This window comes from Lampetra planeri, chromosome 15 (genome assembly GCF_965212315.1).
Source record: "Lampetra planeri chromosome 15, kcLamPlan1.2.h2, whole genome shotgun sequence".
Classification (NCBI taxonomy): domain Eukaryota; kingdom Metazoa; phylum Chordata; class Hyperoartia; order Petromyzontiformes; family Petromyzontidae; genus Lampetra; species Lampetra planeri.
In genome coordinates this window covers 296,478-316,070 of record NC_136121.1, presented here as the reverse complement: position 1 = coordinate 316,070, position 19,593 = coordinate 296,478, and the positions used below count along the sequence as shown (strand labels likewise).

General features: G+C 50.9%; 1 protein-coding gene across 1 annotated transcript in view; it reads right to left on the bottom strand.

The window, feature by feature from the left end:
• The window catches only part of LOC144722567 (endothelin-converting enzyme 2-like), a 61,038-nt gene extending 45,952 nt beyond the window's left edge, over positions 1 to 15,086 (bottom strand). Inside the window, exons 1-4 of the mRNA XM_078600747.1 lie at positions 14,163 to 15,086; positions 7,999 to 8,125; positions 5,137 to 5,361; positions 3,875 to 4,002 (exon numbers count right to left, since the gene is read on the bottom strand). Coding sequence (XP_078456873.1) covers positions 3,875 to 4,002; positions 5,137 to 5,361; positions 7,999 to 8,125; positions 14,163 to 14,381 — 699 coding nt within the window. The 5' untranslated portion in view covers positions 14,382 to 15,086. The remainder of the gene's footprint in view (positions 1 to 3,874; positions 4,003 to 5,136; positions 5,362 to 7,998; positions 8,126 to 14,162) is intronic.
• Between the last annotated feature and the right edge of the window lie 4,507 nt (positions 15,087 to 19,593).

Sequence of the window (19,593 nt, the reverse complement as noted above, 5' to 3'; positions counted from 1 at the left end):
TTCACAACCAGCCGACGTGAACAGTGTGGCAGGAGATTCACAACCAGCCGACGTGAACAGTGTGGCAGGAGATTCACAACCAGCCGACATGAACAGTGTGGCAGGAGATTCACAACCAGCCGACGTGAACAGTGTGGCAGCAGATTCACAACCAGCCGACGTGAACAGTGTGGCAGGAGATTCACAACCAGCCGACATGAACAGTGTGGCAGGAGATTCACAACCAGCCGATGTGAACAGTGTGGCAAGAGATTCACAACCAGCTGACATGAACAGTGTGGCAGCAGATTCACAACCAGCCGACGTGAACAGTGTGGCAGCAGATTCACAACCAGCCGACGTGAACAGTGTGGCAGGAGATTCACAACCAGCCGACGTGAACAGTGTGGCAGGAGATTCACAACCAGCCGACGTGAACAGTGTGGCAGGAGATTCACAACCAGCCGACGTGAACAGTGTGGCAGGAGATTCACAACCAGCCGACATGAACAGTGTGGCAGGAGATTCACAACCAGCCGACGTGATCAGTGTGGCAGGAGATTCACAACCAGCCGACGTGAACAGTGTGGCAGCAGATTCACAACCAGCCGACATGAACAGTGTGGCAGCAGATTCACAACCAGCCGACATGAACAGTGTGGCAGGAGATTCACAACCAGCCGACATGAACAGTGTGGCAGCAGATTCACAACCAGCCGACATGAACAGTGTGGCAGGAGATTCACAACCAGCCGACGTGATCAGTGTGGCAGGAGATTCACAACCAGCCGACGTGAACAGTGTGGCAGCAGATTCACAACCAGCCGACATGAACAGTGTGGCAGCAGATTCACAACCAGCCGACATGAACAGTGTGGCAGGAGATTCACAACCAGCCGACATGAACAGTGTGGCAGCAGATTCACAACCAGCCGACATGAACAGTGTGGCAGGAGATTCACAACCAGCCGACATGAACAGTGTGGCAGGAGATTCACAACCAGCCGACATGAACAGTGTGGCAGCAGATTCACAACCAGCCGACATGAACAGTGTGGCAGCAGATTCACAACCAGCCGACATGAACAGTGTGGCAGCAGATTCACAACCAGCCGACATGAACAGTGTGGCAGCAGATTCACAACCAGCCGACATGAACAGTGTGGCAGGAGATTCACAACCAGCCGACATGAACAGTGTGGCAGGAGATTCACAACCAGCCGACGTGAACAGTGTGGCAGGAGATTCACAACCAGCCGACGTGAACAGTGTGGCAGGAGATTCACAACCAGCCGACATGAATAGTGTGGCAGGAGATTCACAACCAGCCGACATGAACAGTGTGGCAGGAGATTCACAACCAGCCGACATGAACAGTGTGGCAGGAGATTCACAACCAGCCGACATGAACAGTGTGGCAGCAGATTCACAACCAGCCGACGTGAACAGTGTGGCAGGAGATTCACAACCAGCCGACGTGAACAGTGTGGCAGGAGATTCACAACCAGCCGACGTGAACAGTGTGGCAGGAGATTCACAACCAGCCGACGTGAACAGTGTGGCAGGAGATTCACAACCAGCCGACGTGAACAGTGTGGCAGGAGATTCACAACCAGCCGACGTGAACAGTGTGGCAGGAGATTCACAACCAGCTGACGTGAACAGTGTGGCAGCAGATTCACAACCAGCCGACGTGAACAGTGTGGCAGGAGATTCACAACCAGCCGACGTGAACAGTGTGGCAGCAGATTCACAACCAGCCGACATGGACAGTGTGGCAGGAGATTCACAACCAGCCGACATGAACAGTGTGGCAGCAGATTCACAACCAGCCGACGTGAACAGTGTGGTAGGAGATTCACAACCAGCCGACATGAACAGTGTGGCAGCAGATTCACAACCAGCCGACATGAACAGTGTGGCAGCAGATTCACAACCAGCCGACGTGAACAGTGTGGCAGGAGATTCACAACCAGCCGACATGAACAGTGTGGCAGGAGATTCACAACCAGCCGACATGAACAGTGTGGCAGCAGATTCACAACCAGCCGACGTGAACAGTGTGGCAGGAGATTCACAACCAGCCGACATGAACAGTGTGGCAGCAGATTCACAACCAGCCGACATGAACAGTGTGGCAGCAGATTCACAACCAGCCGACGTGAACAGTGTGGCAGGAGATTCACAACCAGCCGACATGAACAGTGTGGCAGCAGATTCACAACCAGCCGACGTGAACAGTGTGGCAGGAGATTCACAACCAGCCGACATGAACAGTGTGGCAGCAGATTCACAACCAGCCGACATGAACAGTGTGGCAGGAGATTCACAACCAGCCGACGTGAACAGTGTGGCAGCAGATTCACAACCAGCCGACATGAACAGTGTGGCAGCAGATTCACAACCAGCCGACATGAACAGTGTGGCAGGAGATTCGCAACCAGCCGACGTGAACAGTGTGGCAGCAGATTCACAACCCAGAACTCCTCTTATCCACGACCCTATTACGTACGACTCCTATTATCCACGACTCCAATTATCCACAGGCGCTTATGTAGTGTCCGTGAAATCTCCTATTGACCCGCAGCCCGAAGATCCCAATTATCCGCTGTCATCTGCAACTCTTCCCCTAAGTCTTTACTTAATGGCTCCAATTGTCATCGATCTTTCCTCGCGGGTAAGTGGAGTAAATGTGTGGATAACCCCGCGGAAAAAAAGACCCGCAATATCGGTCCCCTATATCGTGATGGACAAGAGGAGCGTTCGCAGCCTCCCTTCGCGCCACCAGACACCCGCCCACTAGACACCCGCCCACCAGACACCCGCCCACCAGACACCCACCAGACACCCGCCCACCAGACACCCACCAGACACCCGCCCACCAGACACCCGCCCACCAGACACCCGCCCACCAGACACCCACCCACCAAACACCCACCAGACACCCGCCAACCAGACACCCCCCAGACACCCGCCCACCAGACACCCGCCCACCAGACACCCGCCCACCAGACACCCGCCCACCAGACACCCGCCCACCAGACACCCGCCCACCAGACACCCGCCCACCATACACCCGCCCACCAAACACCCACCAGACACCCGCCCACCAGACACCCGCCCACCAGACACCCGCCCACCAGACACCCACCAGACACCCGCCCACCAGACACCCGCCCACCAGACACCCGCCAGACACCCGCCCACCAGACACCCGCCCACCAGACACCCGCCCACCAGACACCCGCCCACCAGACACCCGCCCACCAGACACCCGCCAGACACCCGCCCACCAGACACCCGCCCACCAGACACCCGCCCACCAGACACCCGCCCACCAGACACCCACCAGACACCCGCCAACCAGACACCCGCCCACCAGACACCCACCCACCAGACACCCGCCCACCAGACAACCACCAGACACCCGCCCACCAGACACCCGCCCACCAGACACCCGCCAGACACCCGCCCACCAGACACCCACCAGACACCCGCCCACCAGACACCCGCCCACCAGACACCCGCCCACCAGACACCCGCCCACCAGACACCCGCCCACCAGACACCCGCCAGACACCCGCCCACCAGACACCCGCCCACCAGACATCCACCCACCAGACACCCGCACACCAGACACCCACCAGACACCCGCCCACCAGACACCCGCCCACCAGACACCCACCCACCAGACACCCGCCCACCAGACACCCGCCCACCAGACACCCGCCCACCAGACACCCACCAGACACCCGCCCACCAGACACCCACCAGACACCCGCCCACCAGACACCCACCAGACACCCGCCCACCAGACACCCGCCCACCAGGCATCAACGAGACCACGCTCCCCGACAGCACCGCCGCTGAGTGGGGCGACGAGCGGGGACGGCACCTCCTTGAGAAGCTCCAGCAGGGGAGTAGCCCCAACGTCCTCGACTCTTTCTTCGTCCATGCAGGCCAAGTAGAACGCCTGGGCGTCGTACGCGGCCAGATTCTCACGTTTGACGAACGTGCCGTTCTCTACGCACCAGGCACAAATCAGCTCCTTAACGCTCGTCGCAAAACGACGCGAACCAACTTGGAGGCTTCAAGTGGCGAGCGCCAAATGAACACGTTATCGGGGAGCCACCACCACGCTGCGTGGCTTCAACAACACGCAGCTCATCAGTGACCCCACCACCACACCGCATAACTTTCACAACACGCAGCTCATCAGTGACCCCACCACCACACCGCATAACTTCCACAACACGCAGCTCATCAGTCAGCCTACCACCACACCGCAGCAATGGGCGGCGCTAAACTGGATCTGCACAAACCACGGAAGATGCGGACACCTAATGCATTAGTGGAAGCTAAAAGATAGGACTGCGGATGCAAACACCAAATTGACAGAAAAATGTTGCACTGCTTAAATTTGAAGGCGCTGTATCTTCAATTCACCAACTTTCAGGGAAATAAACTGAACAACTCGATCACGTATACATTAACGTCCAATAGTTGCTCTTCATTGGCCTATGAAAGGCATTGTCATGTGAAACCAAATCTGGTGTTTGGCTTGCGCAGATTCGAGGGCTCGCTACTGCCTCCAAATATTCTTCCCCACATTTCCGTGACAAATGCAGAGCGGCACTGTCTTGCGCTTGACTCTGCGGCAAATTGAAGGCACAAATGTGCATTTTGAGCTAAACTGGGACCCACATCTGACAGAGATCTAGGTCCTTGCCAATAAACAACTTCTGGCAGTTCTTCAATCCTGGCTCTGCTGATGAGACGCTAAATGCCAAAACCAGTTCTTATTCAAACAATCTGGCAGTTCACAAGCATTGTTTTAAGCAAGTCTGACTCTGCTGGTGAGATAATGACTGTCGAAACTGGTCCAGAGTTTGCTTGTGTTTAACCAATGCTGCTGAAATAACGCACTCCCAGAGGCCTGTTTGGCTGATGGGATGTGTAAACGCAATACTTGTAGTTGTTTATGTGGAGGGACAGGTATGGAATGGAGGAGAGTCATCTGCTTATATTTTTGACAACCTCGCTCATGGTTAAGTTTGCATTGTCTACATGACATCGGCGCCCTTGACTCTCAGTGATATCCGAAGACGAAACCCACGTGAGTGGCAGCAGTGTTCTGCATTCGAGTGGGAAAAGTACCGAGCCTGTTTTTGATGAGCTCCAGATTGTGATGGAAGCTGATGTCCCAGACGCTCCAGCGCTTCTTCCCTCCCGGAGGCGGGTAGCGCGCACCCCAGCGCCCGCACGCATAGCGGTAGAAGTCGCCACAGGGAGGCACGCTTGGGTCCATGTAGGTGAGCATCTGTGTCGCCGCACTGACGCACACCTCGCTCATGCAAGTCTTGAGCTCCTCCTTCTTGGGCTCTGTGGACACATTTCACAATTATCACCGAGGCTTCGTTAGTCGATCAGACGAACTTTTTTCAAAACGTACAGGGCATCGGGCGCATTTCTGCGCAGTGTTTGTATGATCTCCCCCTGTTCTGCACGGGTTTCCTTCCATGAGAAAAAAAAACACACAATGTAATTGGTATAGGGCAATATATCAATGCTGAAAAACTACCAACAAATTACTCAGCTGGGATCACACACAGCAGCAACATCACTCCCTATTGCAAAGAACTTGTGAGGATCCTCAGGGTACACAAGCGTGGGAGCAGGCCAGTGTCCCCATCACCAATGGTTCCACTCAATCGCCACGGAAATCTGTTTCAGCCATTTTTTCAATATGTAAATCTGACCCATACTTTGTAACAAATCATGAATGAAAAATGCAGCTTTACAAGCAATATCACCACAAAAATCATAACACGCAGTAATGAATAATAAATTGTTGGAACTAAACACAATAAGCATTGTTACATAAGTGTAGTGACATAAGAAGGGAGGGGCTGCTGGGGGCTCTGGGACCCTGGGCGGGCCAGGCGCTTAAGCCTTTTGGCACCAGGCGCTGGGTTCCCAGGCGGGTCCAGATGCTTAAGCCTCTTGGCGCCAGGCGTTGGGTTCCCAGGCGCTTAAGCCTCTTGGCGCCGCCAACGGGGTGGGGGGCTGTGTGTGCTCTGTGGGATGTCTGGTGGCGCACACGGCCCCACCCCTCGTTGGACTAGGCATAAAAGGGGAGCTCCCTGGACGATCAGGGCCAGTTGTAACTCAAGACCCAAGACCCACGACCAGCCATCTGAAGACCCTGGGATGTTGTGAGAGCGAGTGGTGGGACTCTGGAACTCCCGACTCTACGATGTTGTGAGAGCGAGTGGTGGGACTCTGGAACTCCCGACTCTACGATCTTGTGAGGGCGAGTTCCAGAGCGTAGCCAGAGTAGAGTATCTAGGCTGTGTACCTAGGCTGTGTACCTAGGCTGTAACAGAGTATCAGGAGTGTTGGAGAGTTGGAGAGTTGGAGAGTTGGAGTGTTGGATTGTAATAAAGAAGTTACCTCTACAAGTGTCTCCGGAACCCGTTACATAAGTACAGCTGCAACCACCAGCACACGGTACACAATCACCCTCGACAACAGAAGCAAGACTGAGATGCTAAATGGAGAAATGAAGCACCTCCTGCAACAGATGTAAATGCAGGGCAGGACAATGCGACGCATTTCAGTCTGGGACTCGTGACCACGGCCGCACTTCGATCCCGACCCTGACGCTGCCTGCTGTATATTTGGAGTTGGCGTGTTCACTCCGTGGTCGCATGGATTTTTCTCCGAGTCCTCCGGTTTTTCCCTTTACATTTAGAAACAACGTCACGTTTAGAGTATTTGGCTGCTGCTATACATTTCCATGTGGTGATGATAAGCCACTTCGTTGAGCCATCATTTGTGATGGCCAGGTCGCTTCTGAAAAAAGAGCTACACAGCTCAGTGGGGCCTTACCTGGCAAAATAAAAAAAAGTTTAGTTTTTTCATAGTTTACTTTGGGCCACCCCTCGTCGTCCACTTGTCGAAGACCAGGGCGTCTGCTGTTCGGTCGGTGGTGAGGCGTTGGGCTCGTGATGTTGCATGCGTCCCATGACTCCATACCGTTTGGATGATGGCTCGGTGGCAGCTGCATGGATATCATGCAGATTCAACTCGCCCGTTGTCCTGCAGCAATTAGTGCCGTATTAGCACTGCAATGTGTGATGAAGATAGCAAACCAAGGACGATCGCCATGGTAACGGGAGCGATAACGTCTGTTCATGCGCAGCAGTGAGATGAATTGGGCATCACAGGAAGCGTGTGATGTTTCAGGGAAATCTTCATCCAGTGGATGCCAATAATTATTATTGTTATGTGATGGTTATTATTATGGTGATGTTTATAATAATGGTGGTGATGGTTATGATGTTGATGGTGGTGGTCATGATGGTTATGATGTTTAATGATGATGTTGATGGTGGTGATGGTTATGATGATGTTGATGGTGGTCATGATAAATAGCATCCGCCAAGAGTGCCTCCATTTTCACAGACGACAAGAGGAGTCTCGCTGTAGCTATAGAGTAACCATTGGCGTACACCTGAAATCAGGTAACACCTACAATGTTCGAGGTGAGGCTTGGTTTTGCAGGATCTGGTGAATCTCTTCCCGAGTGACCCTGCCCAGGGAGCATGCTTCTAATCCAGCACTAGGGGGCGAGGTTTGGTGGATCACAACACCGCGTGAAACTGCCTCTCGACTCAAGGGTGAGGTACAATCTCCTGGCTTGTCAGGGTATGACAGTACAGCAAGTGGGTTAATGTCCATCTGTACAGGGTATGAATGTTACCCACCCCCTCTCCCCATGGCACGCATCGGTTTTCTCCAGGTACTCCGGCTTCATGAAGTTGACCAAACATCCCAATATAGGACCACAGAACTTGGGCAATCGTCGGCACCGGTTCCCGGTCGCCTTCCTGCCGGTGTTTCCGGCGTCGCCATCACCAAAACGTTGCAAAACATCATCAAAACACTTGCGAGATGCAATTCGCACGAACGACGCGATGCAAAGGTAAACGTTGTAATGACTATCGCAGGGTTTACCTTTGCGGGAGTAGTTTGCGCCCAAGACGATGACGGAAACAAACAGGACGGCGATGAGGAACACGTAGCAGTATTCTCGCTTGAACTGAAAGCATTGGTGGCTGCTCCACCGCTCAGTGTTCCGCAGCTGAAAGAGGAAATATCAGTCATTTCATTCAAGCGGCGTCGCTCTCGCGTAGACAATGCCCAACCTCTGCCACACATTCAGTTCAACTGTGAAAGGAACCGTTTGTATGGAAGTTATTAAACACATATACACATAACGAGCACGGAGACCGACGCAGACAAGTGGAAAAGCAGCAGCAGCTATGAGGTGAACTAATTGCCCAAGCTCTGCGGCCCTCTACATATTCAGATGTCACGAGAGTTCATACATGCGGGAGAGCATTGGAGCACCCAGAGAAAACACATGTGTGAGAGCGCAACACTCTATCCCTCGTACAGATGGAGAGGACTCCACTTGCGGAAGTGACATCTCTTGGAAAGGCAGCGTACGGCGACCTCGACACCCACACGGAGCGTCAGGGAGGAGGGCCATCTCCCAAAATGTCATTGCACATGGAGAAAGGACACTGGCTGAAAACATTGCCTATTTTATATATTTCTTTTTACTAGTAGGAACCTCCTGGTTCCACCAGCCCACAGGGGATTGTGTCCATCCATCTGTCGTGCATCTAAAAATGGGAGGGGTGGGGCTGGGTGGAAAGGGGAGGGTGGGGAGGGGCTGGGTGGGGAGGGTGGGGAGGGGCTGGGTGGGATGGGTGGGGCTGGGTGGGGTGAGGAGGGTGGGGAGGGGCTGGGTGGGTGGGGAGGGTGGGGAGGGGCTGGATGGGGAGGGTGGGGAGGGGCTGGTTGGGGAGGGTGGGGCTGGGTGGGGGGTGGGAGGGGTGGGGCTAAGTGGGTAAGGGCTGGTCACCCCGTGGTGCCCTTAAAAAACTCAACGTTTAACCTACTCACGCCGGCTTGTGCCCGCCCTCACAGTCGGGCATATTTGCGGAATACACCACGCCGCCGTTGACCCTGGCCATTGACCGAGCAACCCAACGTTCCTACCAGCTCCCTCCGCAGGAATGTGTTACTTTTCATGCCACAAATGTGTTGAGTTTTTGTTATTTGTGCTTGTGCACCACTGTCAGTGCAGTCTCGACCAAATAAGTTGTTTCATTTTGTATAGGTTACATGACAATATGAATCGAGATCGTAATAATTATCGCTAGTATTACACTATTAACCAGGAAAGCCTCACAGAGTCTCAAGACTCTTTCTCGAGGGGGGTCCTGCAAAGTTTTCGCAGTGGAGGGCGATGTTGCTGCTACTGTGTGTAATCTCCGATTGAGTAATGTTTTGTTGTTGCTTTCGGATGTTTGAAATAATCCCCCACTGTGTGTGGGTTTAGCACTGGCAGGAAACCAGAAAACCTGAAAGGCCTCCCCATGCCATTACTGTCCCTCACCATCTTGCATGCCACCTCACTCCTGCACGTGACCCACCCCCGTTGCTCCATCTCCACGGTGGTCATCCCTCGGGTGCTTTCTCTTCTCCCGCTGACATTCCATCACCAGTTTAGGCCATCCGCGTAATTCCAAGCGTGCGTCTTTACGCACTGATACCGACTGCAAACTTTTTTTAAGCTCATTGGTACGGTGCTTTTAATGACTGAATTTAGTTCCCGAAACACCGCTGCCTACTCTCGTTGCCTCTTTAGTAAATGTTAAATTGTGAGAAATTAAAGCAATTGTTATTATCTGTTATTATTTTAGCGATGTACGTGTTCATTGTGTTAAGTGTTAATTACGTAAGTGCAATGAAACATTAATATTTACGCGTTATTCAATTATTTAACAGGAGGCCAGACCTCCCCTTAACGTAGAAATGATCTCCTCCCAATGAGTCCGGCTTGGAGAAGATGTGACTATTATACAGAAACTCATTATAACCTAACATACCGCGCCTCACTATAAGATAACATACCTCGTTAAAGGATACCATACCATGCCTCACTATAGAATAACACACCATGCCAGATGATTTATTACAGTAGTAGACCAGGTCCCTGGTTGTTGAGGAAACGCGCCATCTCTTGATGACTGTGGGCATTTGACACACACACACGAGCTGCTGCTGCTGTTGTACATTCCGGACCCTACCCGTGTGTACCGCATGACCACCTGGTCCCATGACTACCCACTTCCTCATAGCAATGTGAAGTGAGAGATGCCAATACAAATCATACCTCGAGTTGCAGTTGCAAATGGAACTATAGTCTAGTCAATCTAATGAAATCGAAACTTTTGTTTTAATGTCTAAAGAGAGGCAACTGGTTTGAAAATGGAAGGGGTCTTATATAGATGGACAGGTATCAGACTGGAGCTTGCCATGACAGATGAAGCTCCCATTCTTGTGTCTTGGCTGGTTCGGGAAGTTGTCAGTATTGATGACAAATAAAGGTGAATAATTCTGCTGCTCATCTTCTTAAGCAATGTCCTAATCTGCAAGACTGCACGTGACATTTTTATATTTTGAATGTCACCTTGGAAATTTCTGGAGATTGAGCAACATCTAATTTGCAGGATGTAAACTGACACGGGGTGACTATCGCACACCCAGTGCTAAGTAATGAAAGTGCACACCGCCGGTTCATATAGAATGTGATGGTATTTTGTACAGCATCGCGATTCATGCAAAAATGCAGCTCACAATGCCGCGGAGTGAGTGACTCGCACCATCCTCGTACGGAGGGGAAGCAGGCACTTGGTTTCGCTGGTAATTACAATTCTGGCGAATTGGCCGATGATGCTGGATGTAATTACCAGTGAAACGCCGTACTCAAAAACTGTAAATGTGTGGATTCACTCTTCGACACACCCGTGGGCTAAAGTAGTGAACTATTTTGTCTTTTGTCAACGTGACACTTTTTTGCTGATTGGCCGTGTCGGGTGGTTGAGGGTTACGACACATTTATAAATAGCACGATCTAACCCAAAAACGTTTATTATGAATAATATTTGTCGCGAAAGCCTACGTGTTACATTTTATCTGTATTAGTCTATTCCACAAAATGATTGATGCTATGTACAGAATATAGTCGATGGTACAGAAACCTTTCCTAAATCTTAGTGAACAATGATGCATAAAATACGTGCGGTAAGAGGTTGAACATTTTAAATATATTTTTTACCCGTTTTTTCATTCGTATTAATTTAACAATCTGTGAATGTGTTCAATTATCTATTAGTGTATGAAAATAGAAAATACGAATACCTGATTGGTATATTATACCATTTATATTTAAATTGGGTTGCTCAGAAACAGCAGTGTGGTAAATATCGTGTAAAAAAAACACTTGCGGTAAGTCACTGGGCTTCGGAGAATAATAAAAACTGCCTGACACGTGGCGCGTATGACATGCGACATCTCAAAGCCGCTTGATACATGCACAGTCCTCGACTTACGAACAGTCGCACTTACCAATCAGCTTCTATGCTTCTATGTAATACTGCCCATATCTGCCTTTCCCATAAATATGCTAAATTCCTCTTGATATGCAAATTCATGTGTCAAGGCGCCCCTTCCCCCCTCCAACCCAGCTTAAATATACGCTGCCAAGCCTGGTGGTGCCCATTCAGACGCTGTCTTCCCGACAGACCTGTTCTTCACCTGAGGACGGCTGCTTGCGTTGTGGCCGAAACGTCGTGAGAATAATTTAATAACGTTTTATTTTTATTATTTTATTATTTCCCTTCTACGTGACTTTACCGAAAGAACCAAGAAGATACTGCACAGTGTTACATTTATTTTTAAACACATTGACTAAACACGCGAACTCACGCTTGCTTGCAAGCTGAACGGCGAGATGTAACAAGTCACCCTCGCGCTGAAAGTTCGATTCCCACTCACGGACAGCACCAGTGACGATTATCGGAACAGGTCCTGGGCCTCCCCGAGGTCGACTCAGCCTCAAATTAGCACCTGGCGTGGTGTGTAAACATTGCCACTGGGGAGACAAAGGTGGCTGGGAGTGGTGCTGGCCACCCCCCGAGTGTGCAGTGCCGGCCTTCATAGCTGCTGCTGGCTCACAGCACGTGCCCCAGCAGCAGCCTGTTACAGCAGCAGCAGCAGCAGCCTGTTACAGCAGCAGCAGCAGCCTGTTACAGCAGCAGCAGCAGCCTGTTACAGCAGCAGCAGCCTGTTACAGCAGCAGCAGCAGCAGCAGCCTGTTACAGCAGCAGCAGCCTGTTACAGCAGCAGCAGCAGCAGCCTGTTACAGCAGCAGCAGCAGCAGCAGCCTGTTACAGCAGCAGCAGCAGCCTGTTACAGCAGCAGCAGCAGCCTGTTACAGCAGCAGCAGCAGCCTGTTACAGCAGCAGCAGCAGCCTGTTACAGCAGCAGCAGCCTGTTACAGCAGCAGCAGCAGCCTGTTACAACAGCAACAGCAGCAGCCTGTTACAGCAGCAGCAGCCTATTACAGCAGCAGCAGCCTGTTACAGCAGCAGCAGCTGCCTGTTACAGCAGCAGCAGCAGCAGCTGCCTGTTACAGCAGCAGCAGCTGCCTGTTACAGCAGCAGCAGCAGCAGCTGCCTGTTACAGCAGCAGCAGCAGCAGCCTGTTACAGCAGCAGCAGCAGCAGCCTGTTACAGCAGCAGCAGCCTGTTACAGCAGCAGCAGCAGCAGCCTGTTACAGCAGCAGCAGCAGCCTGTTACAGCAGCAGCAGCCTGTTACAGCAGCAGCAGCAGCCTGTTACAGCAGCAGCAGCCTGTTACAGCAGCAGCAGCCTGTTACAGCAGCAGCAGCCTGTTACAGCAGCAGCAGCCTGTTACAGCAGCAGCAGCCTGTTACAGCAGCAGCAGCCTGTTACAGCAGCAGCAGCCTGTTACAGCAGCAGCAGCCTGTTACAGCAGCAGCAGCCTGTTACAGCAGCAGCAGCCTGTTACAGCAGCAGCAGCCTGTTACAGCAGCAGCCTGGGGAATCTGAGTGGTAACTCCCGAGTGGTAACTCCCGAGTGGTAACTCCCGAGTGGTAACTCCCGAGTGGTAACTCCCGAGTGGTAACTCCCGAGTGGTAACTCCCGAGTGGTAACTCCCGAGTGGTAACTCCCGAGTGGTAACTCCCGAGTGGTAACTCCCGAGTGGTAACTCCCGAGTGGTAACTCTTTGTGCGTCTTCCGACCAACAAAGCCAGCGTCAGGATTAAAATAAAGTGGAAATAAAATACACATTTTTGTTACTTTTATTTACTACTAGCTCATGAAGCCTGTCTTCATCGGGCAAAGGTATTCAATAAATGTAAATTACCTCATGTGTTTTTTTACAATTTGTATTTACGATCTGACACGAACTACTCCAAAAATAATTATTTTTGCGCAAAAAAATACAAAATTGTTGACGATTTGATTCAACTTCTTAAATTTAAAGACGGAAACCGATCAATTGAAAGATTGCGTTCTTTTTTGATTAGAAAGAATAAACATTTATGAACGTAATATTCCCTGATGGGAAGCTCTCCCATCTTTTATCGTTTTTGAATTATTGATATTTGAACATCATAAATTGCGTTTTCCCCTGCTTCAATCCGACACATCTCAAAAACATTAACAGATAGAACAATGGTTATCGCTTTAATGTTATTTGCTGTTTAAGGTTCTATCAAATAAAAAAAACCGCAATCTTATATTGTGAACGGCTTCTGAATGACACCAGGCACAAGCATGCTAATGGGACACTTCAAATCGAGATTTGGGGGCCTTAAAATGAAAAATATCGGATTTCCAGATGTGTCTTGTTCTTTGTGTCCTAAAGGCTACCTGAGTTACAAATTGCAGCTTTCTGCCTTGTCGGGAAGTTCCCAGAAGGTGTTTGAGATATACAGACTCAGGTCTTTATTTATATAGAAGATACAGTATACGTTCAGTGTTACATGCAAATGTACAATATTTCTTATTTTTATTGAACCGTAACACAATTTCATAACACTGACCGTACGGGCATTTAAATAGAACGCATTGCCGCGTTCCGACTTACGAACGGGCCACATGAATTGTGTTCGTAAGTCGGGGACTACCAATGTGCTCGTTCAACTTTCGCACCGTGCCAAGTCGGAGGCGCGGGTCTCCGCGGCGTCTACGTCGCCCCCATCTCAGCACCACGTCTCCCATCGCCTGCTCACCTGCACGTCTCCCTGCTCCACGTCCTCCTCCTCTCTGTGCCGCGCGCGGGGCCCCCTCCGCGTCTCCGCGGAGCCCTCCTCCTCCTGCTCCCCGTCCTCCTCCTCCTCCTCCCGCTGCTGCCGCTCCTCCTCCTCCTCGTGCTGCTCCTCCACCAGCACCTCGTTGCCCTCCTCTTGCAGCCTCTCGGCGCCGCTCATCAAGCCACGCACAAACTCCATGCCGCCGCCTCCTGTGTCCCCCTCTCTGTGACCCTCTTTGTGTGTGTCTCTCACTCTGTCTCTGTGTCCCCCTGTGTGTATCTGTCTCCCTGTGTCTCTGTGTCTCTCTGTGTCTCTCTGTGTCCCCCTGTGTGTGTCTCTGTGTCTCTCTGTCCCCCTGTGTGTCTCTGTCTCTCTGTCCCCCTGTGTCTCTGTGTCTGTCTCCCTGTGTCTCTCTGTGTCCCCCTGTGTGTCTCTGTCTCTGTCCCCCTGTGTGTGTCTCTGTCTCTCTGTCCCCCTGTGTGTGTCTGTCTCCCTGTGTCTCTGTGTCTCTCTGTGTCTCTCTGTGTCCCCCTGTGTGTCTCTGTCTCTCTGCCCCCCTGTGTGTGTCTCTGTCTCTCTGTCCCCCTGTGTGTGTCTCTGTCTCCCTGTGTCCCCCTGTGTGTCTCTGTCTCTATGTCCCCCTGTGTGTGTCTCTGTCTCTGTGTGTCTCTGTCTGTGTGTGTGTCTCTGTGTCTGTGTGTGTCTCTGTGTGTGTCTCTGTCTCTCTGTGTGTCTCTGTCTCTCTGTGTCCCCCTGTGTGTGTCTCTGTCCCCCTGTGTGTGTCTCTGTGTCGCTGTGTGTCCCCCTGTGTGTGTCTCTCCCTGTGTGTGTCTCCCTCTCTGCGTGTGCCCCGCGTCTGTTTCCGCCGTCTCTGGGAATCCCCGAGAAGAGACGCTGCCAGCTCGGGACGTCACGCGCATGGGGTGGAGACTGCGAAGTCAGTCGTGACCTGGACTCTACCACCACCACGACAACCACTAGTACACTACTAGTACTGTACTAGTACTACTACTACACTCACTACTACTACTACTACACCACTACTACTACACTAGTCACTCTCGACTACCACTACACCACGATACTACACTACTACTACTCTCTACTACTACTCACCACCACTCACTACTACTACTACTTACCACCACTCACAACTACTACTCACCACTACTCACTCACCACTATCCACTCACCACCATCACTCACCACTACTCACCACTACTCAGCACGATTCACTACTACCTACCAACCGCTACTCACCATCACTCACCACTGATCACTACGACTCACCACGACATTAAACAAAGACAAAGATCTCCCGTGTAGTCTGTAACATACTGGTGGGGCAAGTGCTGTTAGCGAGCTCCAATGAAGGCCGGCACGGCACACGAGGGGTGGGTGGCCAGCACCACGCCTGGTCGCCTTTGTCTCCCCTGTGGCGATGTTTACACACCGCACCAGGTACTCATTTCAGGCTGAGTCGACCTAGGGGAGGCCCAGGACCGGTTCAGATAATCGTCACCGGTGTTGGCCGTGAGCGGGAATCGAATCCGGGTCGCCAGGTTCGTAGCGCAGCGTGCTAACCGCTACACTACCGCTCCCCACACAGTGACACACACACACAGACACACACTGACACAAACACACAGTGACACAAACACACAGTGACACAAAACACTGACACACACACAGTGACACAAAACACTGACACACACACAGTGACACAAACACACGGTGACACACACACAGTGACACACACAGTGACACAAACACACAGTGACACACACAGTGACACAAACACACAGTGACACAAACACACTGACACAAACACACAGTGACACAAACACACGGTGACACAAACACACAGTGACACAAACACACTGACACAAACACACAGTGACACAAAACACTGACACACACACAGTGACACAAAACACTGACACACACACAGTGACACAAAACACTGACACACACACAGTGACACAAAACACTGACACACACACAGTGACACAAACACACGGTGACACACACACAGTGACACACACAGTGACACAAACACACAGTGACACACACACAGTGACACAAACACACAGTGACACACATACACTGACACACACACAGTGACACACACACAGTGACACACATACACTGACACACACAGTGACACACACACACAGTGACACACGTACACACACAGTGACACACAGTGTCACACAATGACACACATACACTGACACAACACACAGTGACACACAGTGACACACATACACTGACACACATACAGTGACACACACTGACACACACACAGTGACACACATACACTGACACAAACACACATACAGTGATACACACAGTGACACACATACACTGACACATACACAGTGACACACATACAGTGAGACACACACAGTGACACACACAGCGACACACACAGTGACACACGCACACAGTGACACACATACACTGACACACACACAGTGACACACACAGTGACACACCACCCCCCATACAGCCCGACTGTTAGGACAACACTTTACTGGACATCTGTGAAAAAGAGCTTTATAGCTCATCGGATCCATCCAGTAAATGTATAAATATTCAGATTGTAACACACGGCTGCGGCAGCAGCAGCGGCAGCAGCAGCAGCTGGAAACCACCGAGCAGCGCGCCAGGTTGTGGCAGCCCGAACCGGCCAGGGCAGTTGTTCAGTGTTCACCCGCGTGTCGCCACCCTGCACAGCCACCCGCACTGCTGCCACGCTGCTGCATTCCGCGATGCAAGTCGTAATTTATTATTGGCTTCACGACGGTACTCGTTTTCATTTCGGTGGCCAGGTCACTCTTTGCAATTGGCACTCATTTGCCTACTTGGAATTGTGTCGACGCACTTTTAAAATGCAATTGTTGTTTAACCCGCAGGCTTCCTTTTCGCGTTAGCATATTGTGTGTGTATCCCGCACGCGTATTCTCGTCACCCATATATTCATGAAATCGTTATTATTCTCGTACACACTGCGATCAACAGTCACGGCAACACAAAGCAATTCTCAGAAATCAAGACAATACCTTTGCAGTGCCTCTGCTAATTAAGTGGCATCCTTCCTCGCCATCACACGCTTTTGGTTTCCGAGTAGCCCTTGACAAGAAAAGGAGCCTCTCAGCTCGGGAAGGACACTCCTCTCATCGCCGCTGCTTTGCCCCTGGGTCGCGCACCCGTGCGTGCAGGATAAAGTACCGAGAAAGGGCTCGGCAGCCTCCTTGCAGGGTCATTTGGACATTGCCATCATTCGACACTTGTGGTGGAAGCTGATCGCAGGGACTTCACCACCGCGTGTATTTCTGCGCTGCGACCCATGCCGCTGTTGCATGGCGCGTGGTATTGTATCGAGGCGTTCTCGTGACCTCGCTGCCACTATTTCCAGTTTGTAACCCGCGATGGTTTTTGGTTTTCGGCCAAAACTTTCTCCAGAACAATAACTGGCACAGAGGTGCCTCCTTGCAAACGTCAACAGCTACTTTTCAAGAGCCGTTTGATATGTTCTTGCTGTGATCGCGGGCATCAAGGGATGTTTAATCTCCAAATATAGAAAAGGCAAAGTTGTGAATGTGTCTGTTCAAAATGTTTATTGTACTTCCCGACATGCAACAAACTTTAAATTTGCCATGTGGGTACTTTCCAGACTGTACATTTTTTTGGGGGGAGCTCAATAATGAGCTGTGACGTCACATCTTTCACGTGACCCGCGTGTGTGGAAGGGTAACGCATTGTGGTGTAGTGGTTAGCGCGCTGCGCTACGAACCCGGCGACCCGAGTTCGATTCCCGCTCACGGCCACCACCAGTGACGATTATTTGAACCGGTCCTGGGCCTCCCCTAAGTCGATTCAGCCTCAAACCAGTAACTGCTGTGGTGTGAACATCGCCACTGGGGAGACAAAGGCGGCCGGGTGTGGTGAATCCAAGTCCCGGGTGAAGCCGGGTAGGAAAGCGAGTATTTAGGGCAGGACGCATCACGGTTAGGAGGTGGTCGAGACTTACGGCGGAGTGCAAGGCCAAGGAGAGAACGCGCCCAAGAGGACGGCCAACGCAGTTGGATCGATTTTGTTCGTGTCGTGTAGGTGCCACAAATGGGGCCTGGGACGCAGTGTCCACTGATCGTGATTGGGAGGCCACCATACAAGGATAACAACCACGAGTTTACGTTTAATTTGCTATTAAAAAAACATGCTTTAAAAGCTTGCTGCAAAATGTGAAACTTTTGCCAATGTATGTTTCAGCTAATAAATTAGTGACAGGAGAACGGTAGGGTGTAGAGAGGCATGAGACTGTAATGGAGTAACACGGCCAGGCACCACTCACAAAGAGCAGCCGAGGGGACACAGCCCTCTTGCCTGGCTACGCGCGGGTTAACATCCCACATCCAACCGAAGTCAGTTTTGTTGGTAGGCGTTGTCCACGTATGTATTGGAAGATACATCTTGTAAATAAAACGGTGTAATATTTCCTCTGCAAAACATGGTGAAAAAAACAGATGACAGACAAAACAAGGACACACATCGTGCCGATCGCGTATTTACGCGATTAGCGTTCACGTAGAAATGCCACCTTTCCCATAAACCAAACCCAGACATATTCGTCGGTGAGAATAGATATACAAAAACCGTGCAGTTTACTGTAATATAATTCAGCATAACATAGGTACCAGACCTCGTGGACGAAACAATTATCGCCACCCGAACACATACGCCAATTCAAGGATTGTCCGGGCCACATGCCAACAGGTCATAGCAGGGAACTTCCAGATCAGCATGGCCACAGGTTGGCATAAACGTGGGGTGATAGTGGGAAGATCATGCAGAATTAAGGCATACTCCGCTGACGGGAAATTAATTGTAACTGAAGTTATGAAAAATAGAATATCGTATTCAGCAGTGATCAGATGCTTTTGTCTCCTCAGGAAATGTATTTCCTGCAATATATTGGAACACTTTTTTTTGTTACTGAGAAACTGTCGCTTGTGTATAATTTTCAGCTTTACATCCTCATTTCCTCTTTCTGCCGATCTCGCAAACTGCTCCACAATAAACAGCCACCTTTCGAGACCCCCTTTTCCTGGCCGGAGTACGTTTGGAACACTGCACTTGACAATCAATCAAACTGTATTTCTTAGCACTAATCGTGCAAAAAAATTGCAATACATAGTCCTTTATAGGCATGAACAATAAAAGTGAAATTGTAGGCAAAATAAATTCCCGTTGTAACAAATTTCTAGAAAAGACATAATAAAACGAACACATTAAGAACATCCTAATTAAAAACAAGTTTAAAAAAGTAAGTTTTTAGATTTATTTTAAAAGTGCTTAATGATTCTGAAGCCCTCAGATCCCCTGGCAGGCTGCTTCACAGGCGAGG